The sequence below is a fragment of the Hydra vulgaris genome, chromosome 08, assembly GCF_038396675.1.
Source record: "Hydra vulgaris chromosome 08, alternate assembly HydraT2T_AEP".
NCBI lineage: Eukaryota > Metazoa > Cnidaria > Hydrozoa > Anthoathecata > Hydridae > Hydra > Hydra vulgaris.
The window spans coordinates 38,420,537-38,437,896 of NC_088927.1; the positions used below are offsets into that span (position 1 = coordinate 38,420,537).

General features: G+C 26.4%; 1 protein-coding gene across 4 annotated transcripts in view; it reads left to right on the forward strand.

Moving 5' to 3' along the window:
* Positions 1-17,360, forward strand: part of LOC101235701 (tubulin-specific chaperone D) — a 124,690-nt gene that overhangs the window by 43,956 nt on the left and 63,374 nt on the right. For all 4 annotated transcript variants that reach the window (XM_065803654.1, XM_065803655.1, XM_065803658.1 and 1 more), the window contains exons 10-13: positions 683-728; positions 9,668-9,756; positions 10,260-10,303; positions 10,391-10,445. In XM_065803654.1, coding sequence (XP_065659726.1) covers positions 683-728; positions 9,668-9,756; positions 10,260-10,303; positions 10,391-10,445 — 234 coding nt within the window. The remainder of the gene's footprint in view (positions 1-682; positions 729-9,667; positions 9,757-10,259; positions 10,304-10,390; positions 10,446-17,360) is intronic.

Below are 17,360 nucleotides of genomic sequence, written 5' to 3' on the forward strand. Positions count from 1 at the left end.
TAAATATGAAACATTAAAATTTTAAGAGAGAAATTAAATATCAAGATATTAAATCTTATTTTATGTTGTAAAAAAAGTAAATAAAATTTTGCATATTCATCTATATTCATATAAATCTATATTAAACTTGATTTTTTTTTTATTTCAATTTTTTTCTTCTTTTTTATTTAACTATTTTGATACAATATTTATAGATAAGGTTCATGACATCTGTTTTTGTTTTCGGTAGACTGTTGCCTTTATCATGAAGCAACTCATGAATTTGATCCAATTAAGCTATTGAACTTATGGAAAATCCATCAATAGCAGTTAATTGAGCCAATCCTGTTAAAGTCTCTGGATACCTGAATAAAATCCAGAAAAAATTTTCTCAGGGATTTCAGAATTTCGGTATGTTATTTTTCCCAGAAATTTCCCGGGAACAACCCTAATTGTATTTAACTTGAAAATTATTTTAAACACTTTTATTATGCAACTACTAGCAAAATGTTTGTTATATTTAAAACAAAAAAAGGTGATCAAGTAAATTATAAAATTATTGAAGTAATATTAAAATACATAGAATATAAAAAAACGTTTTTGAACTTTATTTTTATATATATTATTTATTATTGTTGTTATACATACATTATTATGTAATTAAAAATGTATTTATAATTTGATGTTTTTGAAACCTTTTCAGGCTCTTATTTTCAAATATGGCCGAAGGGAAGATCTTTTACCTTATGGTAGGTTTCTATTTTTTTAAATTAATTAAATATGATTTATTTTTATATTCATATATGACATACAAAAATGAAAACCAAAATAGAGTCACTTATGAACAAAAATTTCAAATGGAACCACCAAATAAAGAAAAAGGTAAAAAGATGTTTGTTCGAAAAAAAAGAAGATGTTGGTCCTTTTATGGTTTTTGGTAAAAACAGTGAGACAATAAAAACCCCAACAGAAAAATCTAGAATAAAGCCTATTTTGGGAAATAAAGTTGCACTCAACAGAAAATCTATTGCACATTAGATTTGGGAATTTTATATCTTTGTAGGAGGGGTCTGTAACTTAATCTAAGAAGAGGCGTCTGTAACTAAATCTAAGAAGAGTCTCTCTCACATCAAAAATAAATAGGTATTGAACTGATTGGTGTTGAGCTTACCTGTGAAAATAAATACAGTTGTTTATTTAAAGTAAAAATAAAAAGTGCTGAAAAAGATATAGTCTGAAACCCCAATGTTTGGGACAACAATATTATTATTAAACCATTCAGAATGTATTGTAATACCTCGAGAAGCAAAATACCATAACATGTAATCAATGTGCTACACTTAATACAACCCTTGCAAAAAACATTTTCTACATTTCAAGAACAACTTTTCTTTGCTGGACAAAATTAAAACAAAAGGAAACAAAGTAATAAAAAACTTCAAAAATATTTCTTTTGTGCATATAACTACCATAGTTTTAAATCAAACTCATTTATATTTTGTTCAGAGGGGGCGCATTCATTGTTAAAAAATATTTTTTTCTTGTCTCTTCACATAATTTATGAAGATGAAAATATTTTTGCTATTAAAGGTAAACAAAAGTGTCTAAATCTTTTAACTTGATTTTGACTCTTTGATTCTTTTAACTTCCTTTTGACTAACTTTTTTACTCTTTTGTATTTGTTTAAATATTTAAATATTTAAATTTACCAGCTCTTAATTGGTTCCATAAATTTTTCTTTTTAGGTGTTAAAACTTTAACTTTATCTTTTATGCATGGGTATTATTTAACTTATATATTTAATTCAATTTATATCTTTTAGTTTTTATCTATTTTTGCTTATCTTTATAGCATACCGCGTTTTTAGAAAAAGAAGAAAAAACTAAGAATAATGAAAGAAAAGATTGCTGCCTCATGCCAAACCCTCAGTTGATGTTGTAGCACTCTGCTGCGAATCAGGCTATTTGTCAGTTGATGTATGTACTGAAGTCCCCCGGCAGCTGAAACATCTGTCTTCCCCATCATCCTGGCAGCTGCCGGGGATCCGTCATCCCTAGTAGCTGAAACATCCGCAGGCTATTTCAGTGTGACGTCAGAGTGCTTATCTAAACTAGCAATTTAAGTTATATATATATATATATATATATATATATATATATATATATATATATATATATATATATATTAGGGGTATGACTAAAATGCAAATTTCATTTTTCGGAAATGGCATAGCGGCAAAAGATGAACTTTTACTTGTATTAACATTAAATATTAACAGTTTTTACCAAAGCAAAACAATACTCCCCCACCTGTGCAAATGAAATTTTTTTAAAAATGCAAACATTGAAAAACACTGCTTTGTCATATGCAAATAAAACAAATTGACTTGTGTAAACAAGATTCAACTTACAAAAGGCATTAAGAGCCAAAACAGCTATCTAGTTATTTTCTTAACTCAATGATATTAGTAGTTCAAATATGTTTATAATTAAAAAATTTTTTTGCTTGGTCTTTATTAGTTATAACTAATTATTTTTCATTTTATTTTAAATTTAATTACAATATTTATCATTTTGTTTATAATTTAAGTTATCTTAGATATGGTATATCGTAAAGCTTCAAAATCTGTTAATAAAAACACACCTGTGCGGTCCAAAAATTTAATACATTTTGAAAAAGCAGTCAAGCAATAGAAAAAAGTTCAAATAGTTGAGGAAAATTTGAGCCAGCGTAGCAAAATACCATAGAAATTTACAATACTTGGTAGATATTTATTTCTTGCTTCTGGAATGAAGTCCAAAATCGAACGATGTAAAGTCGTAGCAAAGGAGTTACAAACACTATGGGCAAATTTCAATTTCCTGTGTTAAAGTGAGCGTTCTGTATTAAGAAAAGTAAATTTTGCAATTGATCAATATTTGAATTAGAAAAGACCATGTTGTCGAAAAAAAAGTTATTCAAAAGTATGTCAACCTGGGTCTCAAAAGAAGCGCATTTTTATAGAGATTTTAGAAAAGACAAATATTCTTACTTAAAATTTATTGACAAAAAAAATTATGTGAAAAAATGCTAAAGACTTTACTTATTTTTATTACAAACAAATACCATTTTTAAAATCTCTATGAAAATGCGCTTCTTTTGAGACCCAGGTTGACATACTTTTAAATAACTTTTTTTTCGACAATATTAGGGACTTTACCTTAAATACTAAAGATTTGAACCCAAATTTCTTTACAACTTGACGTGATGATGAAAAATGGTTTGCATATTTGAAATCAGCATATTTAATTTGTTTTAAAAAACCACCTAGTTAACAAGATATGCACAATAAAATTTTATTTGTTTATCAGTGTAATTGGTTAAGGATATCCAGATAATCTAAAGTCCTATTCTTTTTTGATCTTAATTTTGAAGATATATAACAAATTGTCCCATTAGGTAATTTATTCTTTGGCATCACTAAACATACCCATTAACTCTTCACTATCTATATTGTTAAGTCTTGCACTTGCTGTCTCTTCTTTAAGTATCTCAATAACTGTAATCAAGAAATACCTCTTATATTGTCGATTCAAAACATCTTTCACTGCAACAAGACATAAAGAAATCATTTTGATAAGCTGTGCATCAATAGAACATAAATTTGTTACAGATTCTAAAATAATTGGGGTAAGAGGATTTCCAAAAAAATTGGTTGTTCTGCATAACAATTCTGCATAACAGTTCTGCATAATCTGGATTAGATTTGCAATTTTTAACTATTTGCAAAACATCTTTTACTACCTGGATACCAGCAACATGGTCAAAACATGCATTATCTGCTGACACATAAAATATTTGCATCCAGGGTCCAGTAAGAAGTTTTCCAAATACTGAAAGTACACACATTTGTTCTATTCAGTTGAATTACAAAAAGCTGCACGTAGTAGCATTTGGAAACTTTGACATTTTACTGTTCCAACAGTAAGAAAATGTTCAAACTCTTTATAGTGTTTAATGAAAATAAAACAAGTATGAAACACTATGGAGACGGTTGCCACGATATCTTGGAATGATACATTGTGGTAATCTGTTATTGTCTAAAAAATTAACAAATCCTTTTGGATCACCTTTGACACCTTTAAACCTCATTTTGTTCATAGCCAAAACAATTTTAACTACCATACAATCATTACCAAATAAATCACAACTTTCAGACTCTAGAGACTTCAATGCTGATCGACATGAAGTGGCAATTGTATCGAGTTTAGCTCATTCAGATTTTTGGCCGAAGTTTCACAAATTTTGGTTATGGTAAGATGATTTACTGCCACACTGTCTGACATTAATCAAACTACGACATTCCTCAAAGGAGAGCAAGTAAAAATCTGAATAAATTGAAGCCATATGATCTACTGCTTTACATATATGCTTTTCATAATCACCAGCTGTCCTTCCAGATAACTGGTCTAGAGCAATGACTTGACATTTATTTTGATGTTAAGTGTACACTGTTAATATGAACACCTTCTTGTGTTGTGGAATCAAACCCAAGAGTAAGATTATTATTACTGATAGCCCACTCTGCTATTTGCAGGTCTGATAAGCTGCTAAGCTCATGAGCCATTTGCTCAACAGTGCTACACTAGGGAATATCCAAAAATTCAACACCAAGATATTTTAGAATTTTCTCTAACAGGAATGGAGTGTTAATTGTTGGGACATTAGACAACAACATGCTATAAATTACCATTCTAGTTTGTAATGTATAAGTCTTATTATCATCTGACCTGAATGCAACTTGACAATCTTCCTCCTCCATTTGGATCATATAATTTTTTAAATTGGCAATTGCTATTTTATTTTCCTATTAACAATATTATGTTTTAGCATTACTTGTCTTAACTTTTCTCTCTCTTTAGTTTTTCTTGCATTTTTTGCAATTATAAGATTGCGAATACGCCTACTGTAGTAATTTGTTTGTATTTTTTTTTTTTAGGTCTCTAACTTCTGCCCTTAGAGCTTTTGTTATTTCTTCTTTTCTCTTAACACTTTGCCTTAAAACTTTTAATTTATATGGCATGCTTTTCAATTTGGCTTTTACTAAAGCTATCTTATTTTGGTATTTCCTAGAAGTACTAGCTAACATTGAAGATAAAACTGATAACCTTTTTTTAAATACTATTTTCTTAGGAGTAAGTTTTTCTCTTGAAGCACTTTGAAAGTCTGAAATATTACATGTGGAAGATAAAGGATTACTCTTTTTTTAGAGACTTTTTCATGTTCTGACATTGTTAAAACTGTTTCACTAGGGTAATTGGTACTACTAGAGGTAGACTCTACCGACTGTGCTGTTGTATTCACTGGTCTATGAAAAAAACAAATAGTTATTCCTACACTCAATGTTTGAATCAGAAGGCAATGTGAAACAATCAACTAAATGTTTTTTGAATGCTTTATGAAATACAAGCGACGTTTTTGTTGAGGCCATATTACCTAAAAAAGTTATTATGTGTATAAATACTAAACATTTGGATAATTTTACTATAAAAAGAAGATACTATATACGTCTAAAAACTACTTCATACCTTCTATAACAAATTAATGATTGATCAGTAACTATGTTTTCAATATCATTTAAAATACTCTGAATAAAAAGTGCAAAAAAATTTTAAAATGTTTTTTTTTAAGAGAAAAATTACAATCTATATTTTTAGTTTATCTGACACATCATCAGTGTCATTATTTAATACACTGATCAGCCCCATATTTAAAATATTATAAATTTCAAAAAACAAAATTTTTGTATTGAATAAAATGAAAAAGGTATTTTAATGTATAGAAAATAGAAAGAAAGGAAATAACTTCTTTTTCGATGATTTGTGCTTGTTATATCTTCTTTATACGGTCTTGTATGATCTTTTTGCTTGTTATAATAAATGTGACATTCTCAAAACAGTTCTGCATAATGCCATAATATTAAGAAATTAATTTTAATTATTAAAACAATCTAAATAAAAATCTAAACTAGAAACGCATACATAAGTAATAAGTTTTACTAAGTAATATTTGCAGGAAAAATTTTTTTTTTACATGTTTATTACATTTTGTAAAATAAACTAATGTATCTCATGCAATAATAAAAATCTGAAAATTTCAGTTGATCAAATTATGGTGAAAAATTTAACCAATGCAAAACTTAATAAGACAGAACTCTTTAAAAATAACAACTAAGTCTGTGTCATTTATACTATTTTTGTGCAGACAATACATGAGCACATTAAAAGTACTTATTAAACGATTTTAAAAAATGTAGACAAAATCAAAAACATGTATAGATTTTTTTTCATTTCTTTTAACTCTACAACTAGTGTATAATAGCACTCTATAAAATGTATAATTGACACTAACTATAGGTATTGTAATGTTACCTCGTCTGCTGGCTTTCCTGTTGCCCCTTCTATTTCCACGCCTTCCATTAAATCTCAGACCACCATTATCTGGCCCAGCACCTGAGTAGGGATGATTACTTGCCCACCTAAATCCTGGCCTATCTTCCCCACCATGCTAGACCCAATTTAAAAAAGACTGATTTGATAGGGGTCCTGGTTGCTGAGCACAATAGATTTTATAGTCATCATATGTTAACTCTGAAGCAAAATATAAATTATGCAAAATATATGTGAAAATAATGTTTATAATAAATGAAACATAACATCAGCCGCATATGAAAATATTGTAAATAAATAAATTATATGTAACCCTACCAGTGGTAGCAGAGGTGGATGCAAATAAAGCTTTAAAGAGAGCGTATTATTTCTGTGATTTTAGTTTAGATAATATAAATTATTTATCGTAACTTAAACAAGTAAAATAACTAACAGAACTAGTGGTAACAGAAGGAGACACAACTAAAAATTAAAAGAAAAAGTATTATTTAAGTAAAATAAAATTTATAAACTAAAAAAGTCTAAAAAATGAAAATGATAATCTTACCAGGGGTAACAGAAGAAGGACAGAACAGAAGAACAGAAGAAGGTGCAACTAAAGATAACTAGAAAAAAGATTTTTATGTAATAGGTAACAATTTCATAAATTAAATTTTTACTCTAAGCAGAAAAAACATAATGTGAAATTTTACTAAAACTGCTAGAGTTATCTAAATTAGAAGGATAATAAAAAATGAATAAATTTTCTAACTGTATTGAATTTTAAAATAATTAATGAGCTTTATATTATCTATATTACTTGTTTAAAATTTAAAATCTATATTACTTGTTAAAATTTTAAAATCCGTCAAAGTTAGGAACTAGTAAACATTATAACTCATCAAATCATTCAACTTTAATTTACTTACTATTTCTTTTCAAATCGCCTAAAAAGAATGAAGTAAAGAATTAAGAAAGAATTAAACTAAAATAGCTTTTATTAGAACTCATTCAAAAAAATAATTATTGGACACATAGCACTATATTTTAAACAAATTAAAAAACAATATAATTATATATTAACTTTCCTTACTTATATTGTTTTCTAATTGACCTATAGAGAAATAAAGTGTTATTAAATAAAACTATGATTATAATAGATAGGCAGCATAAAATACTTTTAGAGTCTCTAATAAAATGTATAAAACTTTCAAATGCAAGTAATGCTGATTGAATAATAAAACCAAATTTTTAAAAAGTAAAATACTAAAAGAAATAACTAAAAAAATAATACTCTCTAGCGCTTGTTGATCTAAAGAATCAAAACTTCAAACTCATCAATAAAGTTTCATTTACAAACATAAATTTAAAACATAAAATAATTATATTTATAAATTGAAATAAACACTTTTTTTACTTTTAGCAAACCATTTTATAAAAGGTAAAATACAAATAACATACTATTACTAAACTAAATTAACTAACTGATGTTTGCACTGTCTACAGTATTCTCTGATAAATTTGTCAGTGACAATTCGTTATTTACAACTGCGTTTTGAGCCATTATGATATACATATTTTTTGCTAAATCCAATAACCTTACTTTATTTTAAACAGACTTTATAAGTATCATATTGATAAATTTACACCCGATAATATTAGACATAATATAATGTATTATATCTGATATTGTTGGGTATTACATATTATATTATTATATTATAATATTATAATATATTATGTCTAATATTATTGTCTAATATTAATAATACATTTGTTTTGCTCAGTCCAATCATATTATTACATTTTTAAAAAGTTTTATAACATATAATAATATAATATTTTGCTTTTTTATGTATTTAGAATATATCATATATTAGTAATATACTAATATATGATATATTCTTAATACATAAAAAAACAATATATTATATTATTATATGTTATAAAGCTTTTTAAAAATGTAATAATATGATTGGATTGAGCAAAAAACATGTATTATTTATTTAAATATACAAAATGTTATTTTTACATTGATACTTAATAAATGTATTATTAGTACCTATATCACAAAATCATTTTATAGAAAAATCACATAAAATTTTTAATAATTATTATTATTGGCTTATAAAAATGAGGGTAAAAATAGGGTATCTGCTAGTTAAAATAAATTCTTGAAATTTGGCATGTGCATAGAAAGCCTATAAACTTAAAAAAAAGGAAAAAAAAAGATTTTATCTTCAGCATACTAATCTAACAACATACTAAGCACAAGAAGTACAACACAGTTTTTGATGTCAATAAATAACACTTTAATTTTTGTCAATATAATAAAAAAATACTCTTTAAAAAAGTTCAACTATTCTACTTTTAAAAAAACTTCTAAGTTAATATAAAATTCTAAAAAAATATGCTACAAAACACCATCCCACCATACTGCATACACTCTAAGTTCTAAAAATGTGGAACAGATCTTCAGCACAAAAATCGGTTCCGTAAAACGCGGGATTTGGCATACCTACTTATATTGATCATATTGCAGGTTTAAAAGAGTCATCACTATTCGTTATTAATACCAAAGTTATTTCTCCTTTGCCATTTAACTTAAGCAATCACTTACCAACTGCTTAGAGTATCACCATTACACATACTATCTTATCAACTGTAATAAGTAGCATAACACAGTTATATTCCAAAATATACATGGAATAACAAAAGTTTCATCAAAATATATAATCAAAGTCTATCCATTGCTTTCAATAACTACACCTTCAATGAAGAAAAAATGTAAAGACAAGAGTAAACATGCAAAACATTTAAAAATGCTGCTCAAGTAGCTATTAAACAGTGCTTTGAACAACATGTAATCTGTAAATATTCTAAATCGTCGTGGCCATGAAACTTAAAAAATGCAACAATAATTTTCTTAATTATTTTTCCAAGTTATCTCCTAAAAAATAAAATCCCCATAAAATTTCCTAAAAGTCCTTTAAAGTCTCCTAAGATCTCCTAAATTCTTCTAATTTTTTAACTCAAAAAAAGTGTGGCCACCCTGAAACAATGGCAATAATCAAAATATAATAAAACAAGAATGCACGGAGGGCAAAAGATACATTCTAGCACGCAAAACCAAGATAAAATTCAAAACCAAGAAATAATTTATTTAGTAACTTTTTTAAAAATATACCTGTAATTTCATTTACTGGTTGGTAAAGAGAAAATATAGTATAATATATAATCAATATATGAATATAAAAAATTTTTCTAAATTTTTTTTTTAGCATCAAACTTATTCAGCTCATTAGAAAGTTCAATTGTTTTAAAACAGAGTACAACTCTTATTCGTAAACTTACTATAAAATTAGTTCAGGTAATTTATTTTTATTAATTGTAAAATATTAAGTTTTAGATACGTACAAAAGAAAATACTTTGCTATAATGTAGTGGTGAAGGCTTTTATAATTTTTTAAAGCATTTTCTTATTAGCCTTTTTTATAAATTTTATCATAACCATTGAGTAAAATAAGATAAAGTGAGATAAAAGTTGTAGTAAAAGGCTTTAAGAAAAGTTTACAAATGTATAAAAATTTAATAATTGTAGTTTTGATGTATTTATAACTTATTTTATTCTGTATGAGTTTAAGTAGATATATTGTAAAATGTAACCATTATGGAAAAAATTGTTTTATTAAGTTTTTATTGTGTTATTAAGTTGTTTTACTAATATTAAGTTGTTAGTGTGATAAAATAATGATATAAAAATGTATGATAATGTAAAAAAATAGTAATATAGAAATATATAGTGTAAAAAAATTAAAATAATAATCTTTAGAATATTTAACATAATTATTTTTATTGAAAATAATTATTTAGAGAATTGGGTTGATATTTTTGGCACCACGGGTTGTTTCATGGCGGTTAGAGACTTTTTTTTATATTTTTACCTCTTTACCTCAATTATAATATAAAGTTTTGAAAATGAATGTTTTAAAATCTTTTTTTAGGTACCAGCGAGGTAGCCGAATACTTTTGCATACTTTATCCACTTCAACACAAGAAGTATGTATGTTAATTGTTTTACTTTAGCAGAAAAAGCAACAGTATACTAAAGTATAAAAATGTTTTTATGCCATCATTAAACATATTAATATGATAATATATAAATTAACTTAAAACATAATTCTTTTAAATGGTGTTTGATTGACTTCACAGCATAAACATTGTTGTCCTGACGCCATCTTGTAGGTCAAACAAATACACATTAGTTTGAGGAGCTTTAACACAAGGCTAATTACTATTATCTGTTAATGTGGTTTTTATAGAAAAAAACAGTTTAAAAGTTTATTATTTTGATTAAATTTATGTAGAATTTAGTTTTCTTTCTCATGATATAATTAATTTTTTTTTCTAAAACTCAATATTAAATAAACTAAAACTCAATATTAAATAACTTGTTTTCTAAACACTTTCAAACAAGGTAATTAACCTTAGCAACTAAGTAAATTGTAAATAATATAATCCAAAACTTCTCAAACTTAAATCCAAAAACAATAAATACAATTATTTGTGTTAACATTTTAAAAACTTTATGTTATGTATTCTAAGGCATTTTATTATTTTTGTTTTGAATTAACTTACATAACTCTTATACAGTATACATAGTTTGGTTGTTTAAGTATGCTAAATAAATTGTTATTAATATAATATTTTTAATTTCTCTGTATATAAATAAAATGCTGATTTGTTAATTCTATTATAGTATCTTAAAAGTGTTTAACATTTTTGAACAATAATACAATACAAACAAGCAAAATCAGAAACTTAAAAGAATGTGTGATTGTAGAGACAATCAACACAAGTGCAATAAATGTATGAAAAAGTTGTTGAAGATCCAAATGATTACAATTTTACTACAAGCTAAAACACTAAACTAACTTCAAATTGTTGAAAATTTGTGTTTAACTTTAGCTGACATTTCAGAATGTTTTTAATATAACATGGACTTTTTATTTACAATTTATCTCATTGCATGGTTGCTGTTCATAACTTTAAAGTTAAAAGCTATTTAAAAGTATATAAAACTAGCTGCTCTTCACATCAAATCATGATGTGAAGAGCAGCAAAGAAAAGTATACGCATTTGATGAAAGTTTGATCCAAAGGTTTTCATTGGCTTTAAGATATGTAGGAAGTAGAAGATACGAATCAAATCAAAAAATTTATGAAATAAGTTGTAACATTTCAAGGACATTTATGTGTAGTTCAAGTATGTTGTATGCTGATCTTGTGCCACCAAATAAACACTTCTAAAAGCATATAAACCTGTTGCAGTATTATTTATGGCTTGTACTGCTTAAAAAAAAAAAAAAAATTTGAAAAAAAGCCATTCATCACTGAATAGTTAAAAAACCTCATAACAGTAGTAAAATGTTATTTATGTATTGTCAGAGCACCGTTTAAAAATTGTGGAATGTAGATAAAAATATTGATTATCACTTAAATAATTGATTTTACTTCATGGATTAGTTAGCAAAGTTTACATTATATTGTTTACCCGGGTTTTTAATTTTACTACGCGGATTAATTTCACTAAAGTTAGAGCTTGTGCAGTTTTGTCTTATTTCAAAATTTTATCTTAAACTATTTTTATATCTGCTAACAAAAAAAGCGTAAGCAAAGTTTTTACTACAAGTTTAAAATGAGGGAAAATCCTAAAAGCAGTCAAGAAAGGGTTACTTGATTAAAATCAGCTGAAGAAGAAGATTCTTCTATTTGAAAAAGGAATTTGAGTTTTTGTGACTTTTAGTTATTTTTGCTTTCATTTTTGCGTTTTCTCAAAACATAGTTTCTCAATAAGTACACCTTGAAAATATGCTCAAATTTACACAAAAATGCCAAATCACCATATTTAAAAAATATATACTTAACTTTTTTTAGGATTGTTTAATTGTGTACAGTATATTTTCAGTATTAATTAAAAATCTGTTTCAAAAACTCAACAAAAGTGTTTTTTTTTCTTTTATGTCGATGAAATCCTCCACAAAAAAGGATCTTCAGCAAGTCATCAAATTTTTATTTCCATATCTGTAATATTATAAATATTTTTTTATTTCAACAACAGGCGTTTAGCTGTATATATTGTTGTGAAAATGGAAGAATATGCTCAAACATTACAGGCTGCTATTGCAATTCAGTATGTTATGAAATCACAGCTTGCTAGTGGGGTAGACCCATATAAATTGAAATTTAACCAATGGGACACAAATCATAAATCACTTCCTTCCATGGAGTACTTCCGTAAAGTATGTACATATGCTTAGCAGATGTTTTATGCTTACAAATAATTTATTTATGGATGAGTCTAAATATATGTATTGTTGAAGCATACAAGAAAATTAATAAGGAATATCAATATTACAGATATATTTATTTTATTCTTTATTATGTTTCTTATAAACTTTACTAAAAAAAGAAGGTATGAAAAAGTTGCCGTCTAAAAGTACTTAAAAGTCCTGCTACATATTACATTTAAAATTATATATATATATATATATATATATATAAATACATACATATATATATATATATATATATATATATATATATATATATATATATATATATATATATATATATATATATATATATATATATATATATATATATATATATATAAATATATCATTCATTGTTAAGGTGAGACACCTTTAGAGTTAAAATGAGCAGAGCATATTTTTGAGGAATTGGTTGGTTCTTTTTGCCTATTAACTGCTGCAAGCCACTTGCAGCAGACAACTCAAGATTTAGATTAGATGACAACTCAAGCATTTTATCTTGATGCTTAATAATAGTGAGAAAGCTATGGAAATACATCTTGTCACCGTCACAGTCTCAAGTAGACTTGAGCAACCGTTGACAAAACAAGTACTTGGCAAAGTTTTACTGACAAGGATAAAATTATTTATAGTTTCTATGAAAATTTTTTTACACACGTTTTAAAACAATCTCTAAAAAATAAAAAAATCCTATAAAAAGTTGTAATGTATAATATTTTAAACATGCTTGTCCAGCATTTTTTTTATCAATTTGAGCATATTTTTGCAATATGTGTATTTGAAAATTGATTTCTTAAAATTCCAGATAACTTAAAATGTTCAAAATCATGTTTGTTTATAGTATCAACAAAATGTTGTGTTATCAAGTCATTATTGAGATCCATTATTAAGTTCCAGTTGTTTACATTCATCGTTGAATTCAATGAAATTAGAAAAAAACTGCACTGCATGTCCAACACACTTAACTTTCAGTGGTAATATATAGAATTGTACATAACCCATCATCTTTAAATGGCAGAGTCACCTCTTCTGAAAAACTCATTGCACACTAATCTATAAAATGAAATGTGTCTGAGTTATGCATGTTAGCAAGTTGACAAAAATATTTAAAAAAAGAAAAAAAGAATCTTATGTGTTATAATACTTAAAAGAAGATGTTAAAAATGTAAAACAAAAATAATTAAGTCTATTTTTGAATGTTTTGAAGTACTTTATATACAGTTTACTTATTTGCACATTACTTACAATACACCTTTGAAAACAAGTTATTATAGTTTTATTTTAAGCAAAAATTACTTGTATTGTGAGATAGAGAATTAAATTCTACATCTCACAATATAGGTAATTCACTCAAAAATAATCTTTAAAAATCTATCTACTACAAGGTATGTTATCTAAATAATTGTAATTAAATACGTTACGCTAATAAACACTTGCTTTGTTTACTTTATTTGCCATACAGTATGGCGGTCACAAATTTTAATGTCACGTGATAGATTACCGTCTATATAATAAATAAAATATAGCACAATGAACCTTTTGTAATAGTTAAAATATATTTAAAAATAATCTTGTGCATATTTTTCATTAGTTTTGAAATTAGTTAAAAATTAAAATTCAAGTTTTGTAATTAATGCAAAAAATTAATTTTTGTGCATATTTCTGCACAGTGACAAAATTATGAAAGAATTGAATTATAAAACCTCCACACAAGTTATTATTTACTACCCCAGCTATTGGGATCCTTTACTCCCAGGTCCAGTTGGAGAGAAACTATCAAAACCTTACTAGTTTTTTTTTATTGAATTAACTCCCAGTAAGGCTGCATGCAACCACTATATAGGTTGGGGGTTAACAGAAAGCAAAAAAGGGAGTTAAAAAAGAAGAATACAGTCGGCAGAAGATTAAAAAACTATAAATTGTATGTGTCTTGGAAAACATGAAAATAGGAGAAAACTCCAAAGCATCTTGTTAAATGTATACATGTAAAATGTATATATTGCACATGTACATACTTTGTTCAATGTATGTACATTGTACAAGGTACATGTATGTACCTTGTACAATTTTCATTGTAAAAAGCTAAATAAATAAAAGTTTTTTTTAGCATAAAGAAACAGTTAGAGTACAAGGAAGAGACTTTACAAGATGGTACGAATGATGATTGCTTATTTGAACAGTGACCAAAGTAGTATTTATAGAAAAGAGAAAGATGTGTAGCTCAACAATGGTGGGACAGAGGCTTAAAAATGTCAGCTAGAGCAGGCTCAACAATATTTGTAACGCAGTTTTGGATTTTGTTGTAATGTTTTAAAGAGATCAGATAAGACATTAAGTAAAGAACTCATTAAGAGTGTTGCTATTCATCAATATAGAAGCATTGGATCATTAAGAGCCATTCATCAATAATACCAGCAATAATTTATAATTAAAAGCAAACAATTTAGTTTTGTTTGGATTAAAATTTACAAGATTGACTGTTCAAAGCAATCAAAAGTAATAACTTTTTGTCAAGATAGGAGTATCATCAGCTGTGTCATCAGCAAATATGCGGTAGTGGTGTAGTGGTAGAGCGCTCGCTTGATAAGCGAGAGGTTCCGAGTTCGATCCCCACCACATCCCTGGTAGTACCGCGCTCTACTTGTTTCTCCGCGCAGCGGCCTTGTTCGTCAAGGTTCGTGTTTCGGAGTTATAGAGTTGAGAGAGGGTTATAACCACAATTAAGTAGCCTCCTCATCTGTAGTGGCCTTCTAGGCCTTGGGGAGGTGAAATAACAAAAAAAAAAAAAAAAAAAAAAAAAAAAAAAATACAGTTGTGTCATCAGCAAATACAGCTGTGTCATCAGCAAATACAGCTGTGTCTTCAGCAAATACAGTTGTGTCATCAGCAAATACTTTAGAATAAGATTATCAGGAAGATTGTTTGTATAGATAAGATAATATAATATAAAGATAATATAAAGGAACATCACAAGAACAAAGTTGGTATCTAAGAAATTACTGAAAATGTAGGAGAGTATTTTCCATCAAGAAAAACTTTAATATTGCGGTTAGAAAAGGAAAATAATTTTAAAGTTATCCCAGACCCATTACATGAAACAAGCTTAAGGTAAACTGGGGTAAAGTGAACTATTTTTTTATATTAAAAAATTATCATGTTTAAAAATTTTTTTTTTAGTAATTTAGCATTATTTTTGCTTAATACAACATTTTAATATTTTTCCGAAAAAATTAAATTTAAAAAGTAGCTTTTGTTTTGATGTAAAAGCCATTTTAAAAAATGAGTTTTGCTAAAGTTTTAAAATTACATTATTAAACTTTGCGATAGGTGTTACTAAATTTAAGTTTTGTTGTTGTTAATGTAAATATCAGTTATATTATTTATATACATTTTGAAGATAATATAATACTGCTTTACAAATATTATAGTTTTTATCATGATATAAAACAGCTAAGTTTTTAGTTTGTAAATCAATTTAGTTCACTTTACCCCTCATTTTTCTGTTTAATACCCCTCATTTTTCTGTTTAATTAAATAAGTGAACTTGTCTTTTTTTGTGCTTTTCATCAAATATTTTCAGTGGAACTGTATATATACATCGTAATTACTTAACCAAATTGTTTACTCTTAAAATAAATATTTGCTGTAGAAATTTTCTTAAAATTTATTTCAGAAATATAATATATTGAAATAATGCCAAAAAGCTGCATTAAAAAAAAAGAATCTTGAAGAAAAACATATGCACCTAATTTGGTGTCACATATCTAATTCTCAGTAGGTAGATCTTCAAACATATGCACCTAATTTGGCTAATTGCTTATCTTTGATAGTCATATGAGTTATATTTCTTTAGAAACGTTTAAAAAAACAATTAAAAATTATATAACTATTTTGTGTTTGCCAGCATATTGTTTGCATCTGCTACAGCCACTTGGTGTGGGAGTCTTTTGTCAAGTATATGCAAACATGCATGGCATGAAATTCTGGCTAATTGTATACTGAGTCAACGCTGAAGGTGGTTGGGAAATCTGTTTTTCCATCTTTACTAAAAATCTTTATGATACCTCTTTTAAGCCAGCTTGTTTAGTAACATCATTTGCTAAAACCGAAATATTTTTCCTTGAACCATCTGCTATATCATCTGACAAGTTAACTACTTCCAAATCTATAAACACCCTTTTTCGCAGAAAACAAATAATTGTGACAATAACATCCCTCAAAACATCACTTTGAACACTAATGCAATGATCAGAACAATACTTGTAAAAAAAATTTTTAATTGAGAAGTCAAAAAACATTTACAATTCTTACAAAACTATAATATCATTAGACAACTTAAAGAATGAAAAAATAAATCAACTGTTAAAAATCAGATGGAAATAAAACCATAAGAAAAAATAATGAAAAATCAGTTAATGGACACAAACAGTGATGTCTGTTCATGCAACAAGCGATCTACAAAAAAAAAAAAAAAATTATGGAGGTGAGTGTCTTACATCAGAAAATGCATTTAACAGATTAAACGATGAAGAAAATGAAGTCTTTAAAAGATAGATCAACCAGCAAGGCAAAATACAAAATAAAAAAAATAATTTATCAAAAATAGCAAACGCAGAAGAGTTGAAGATGAAGTAGTTCAC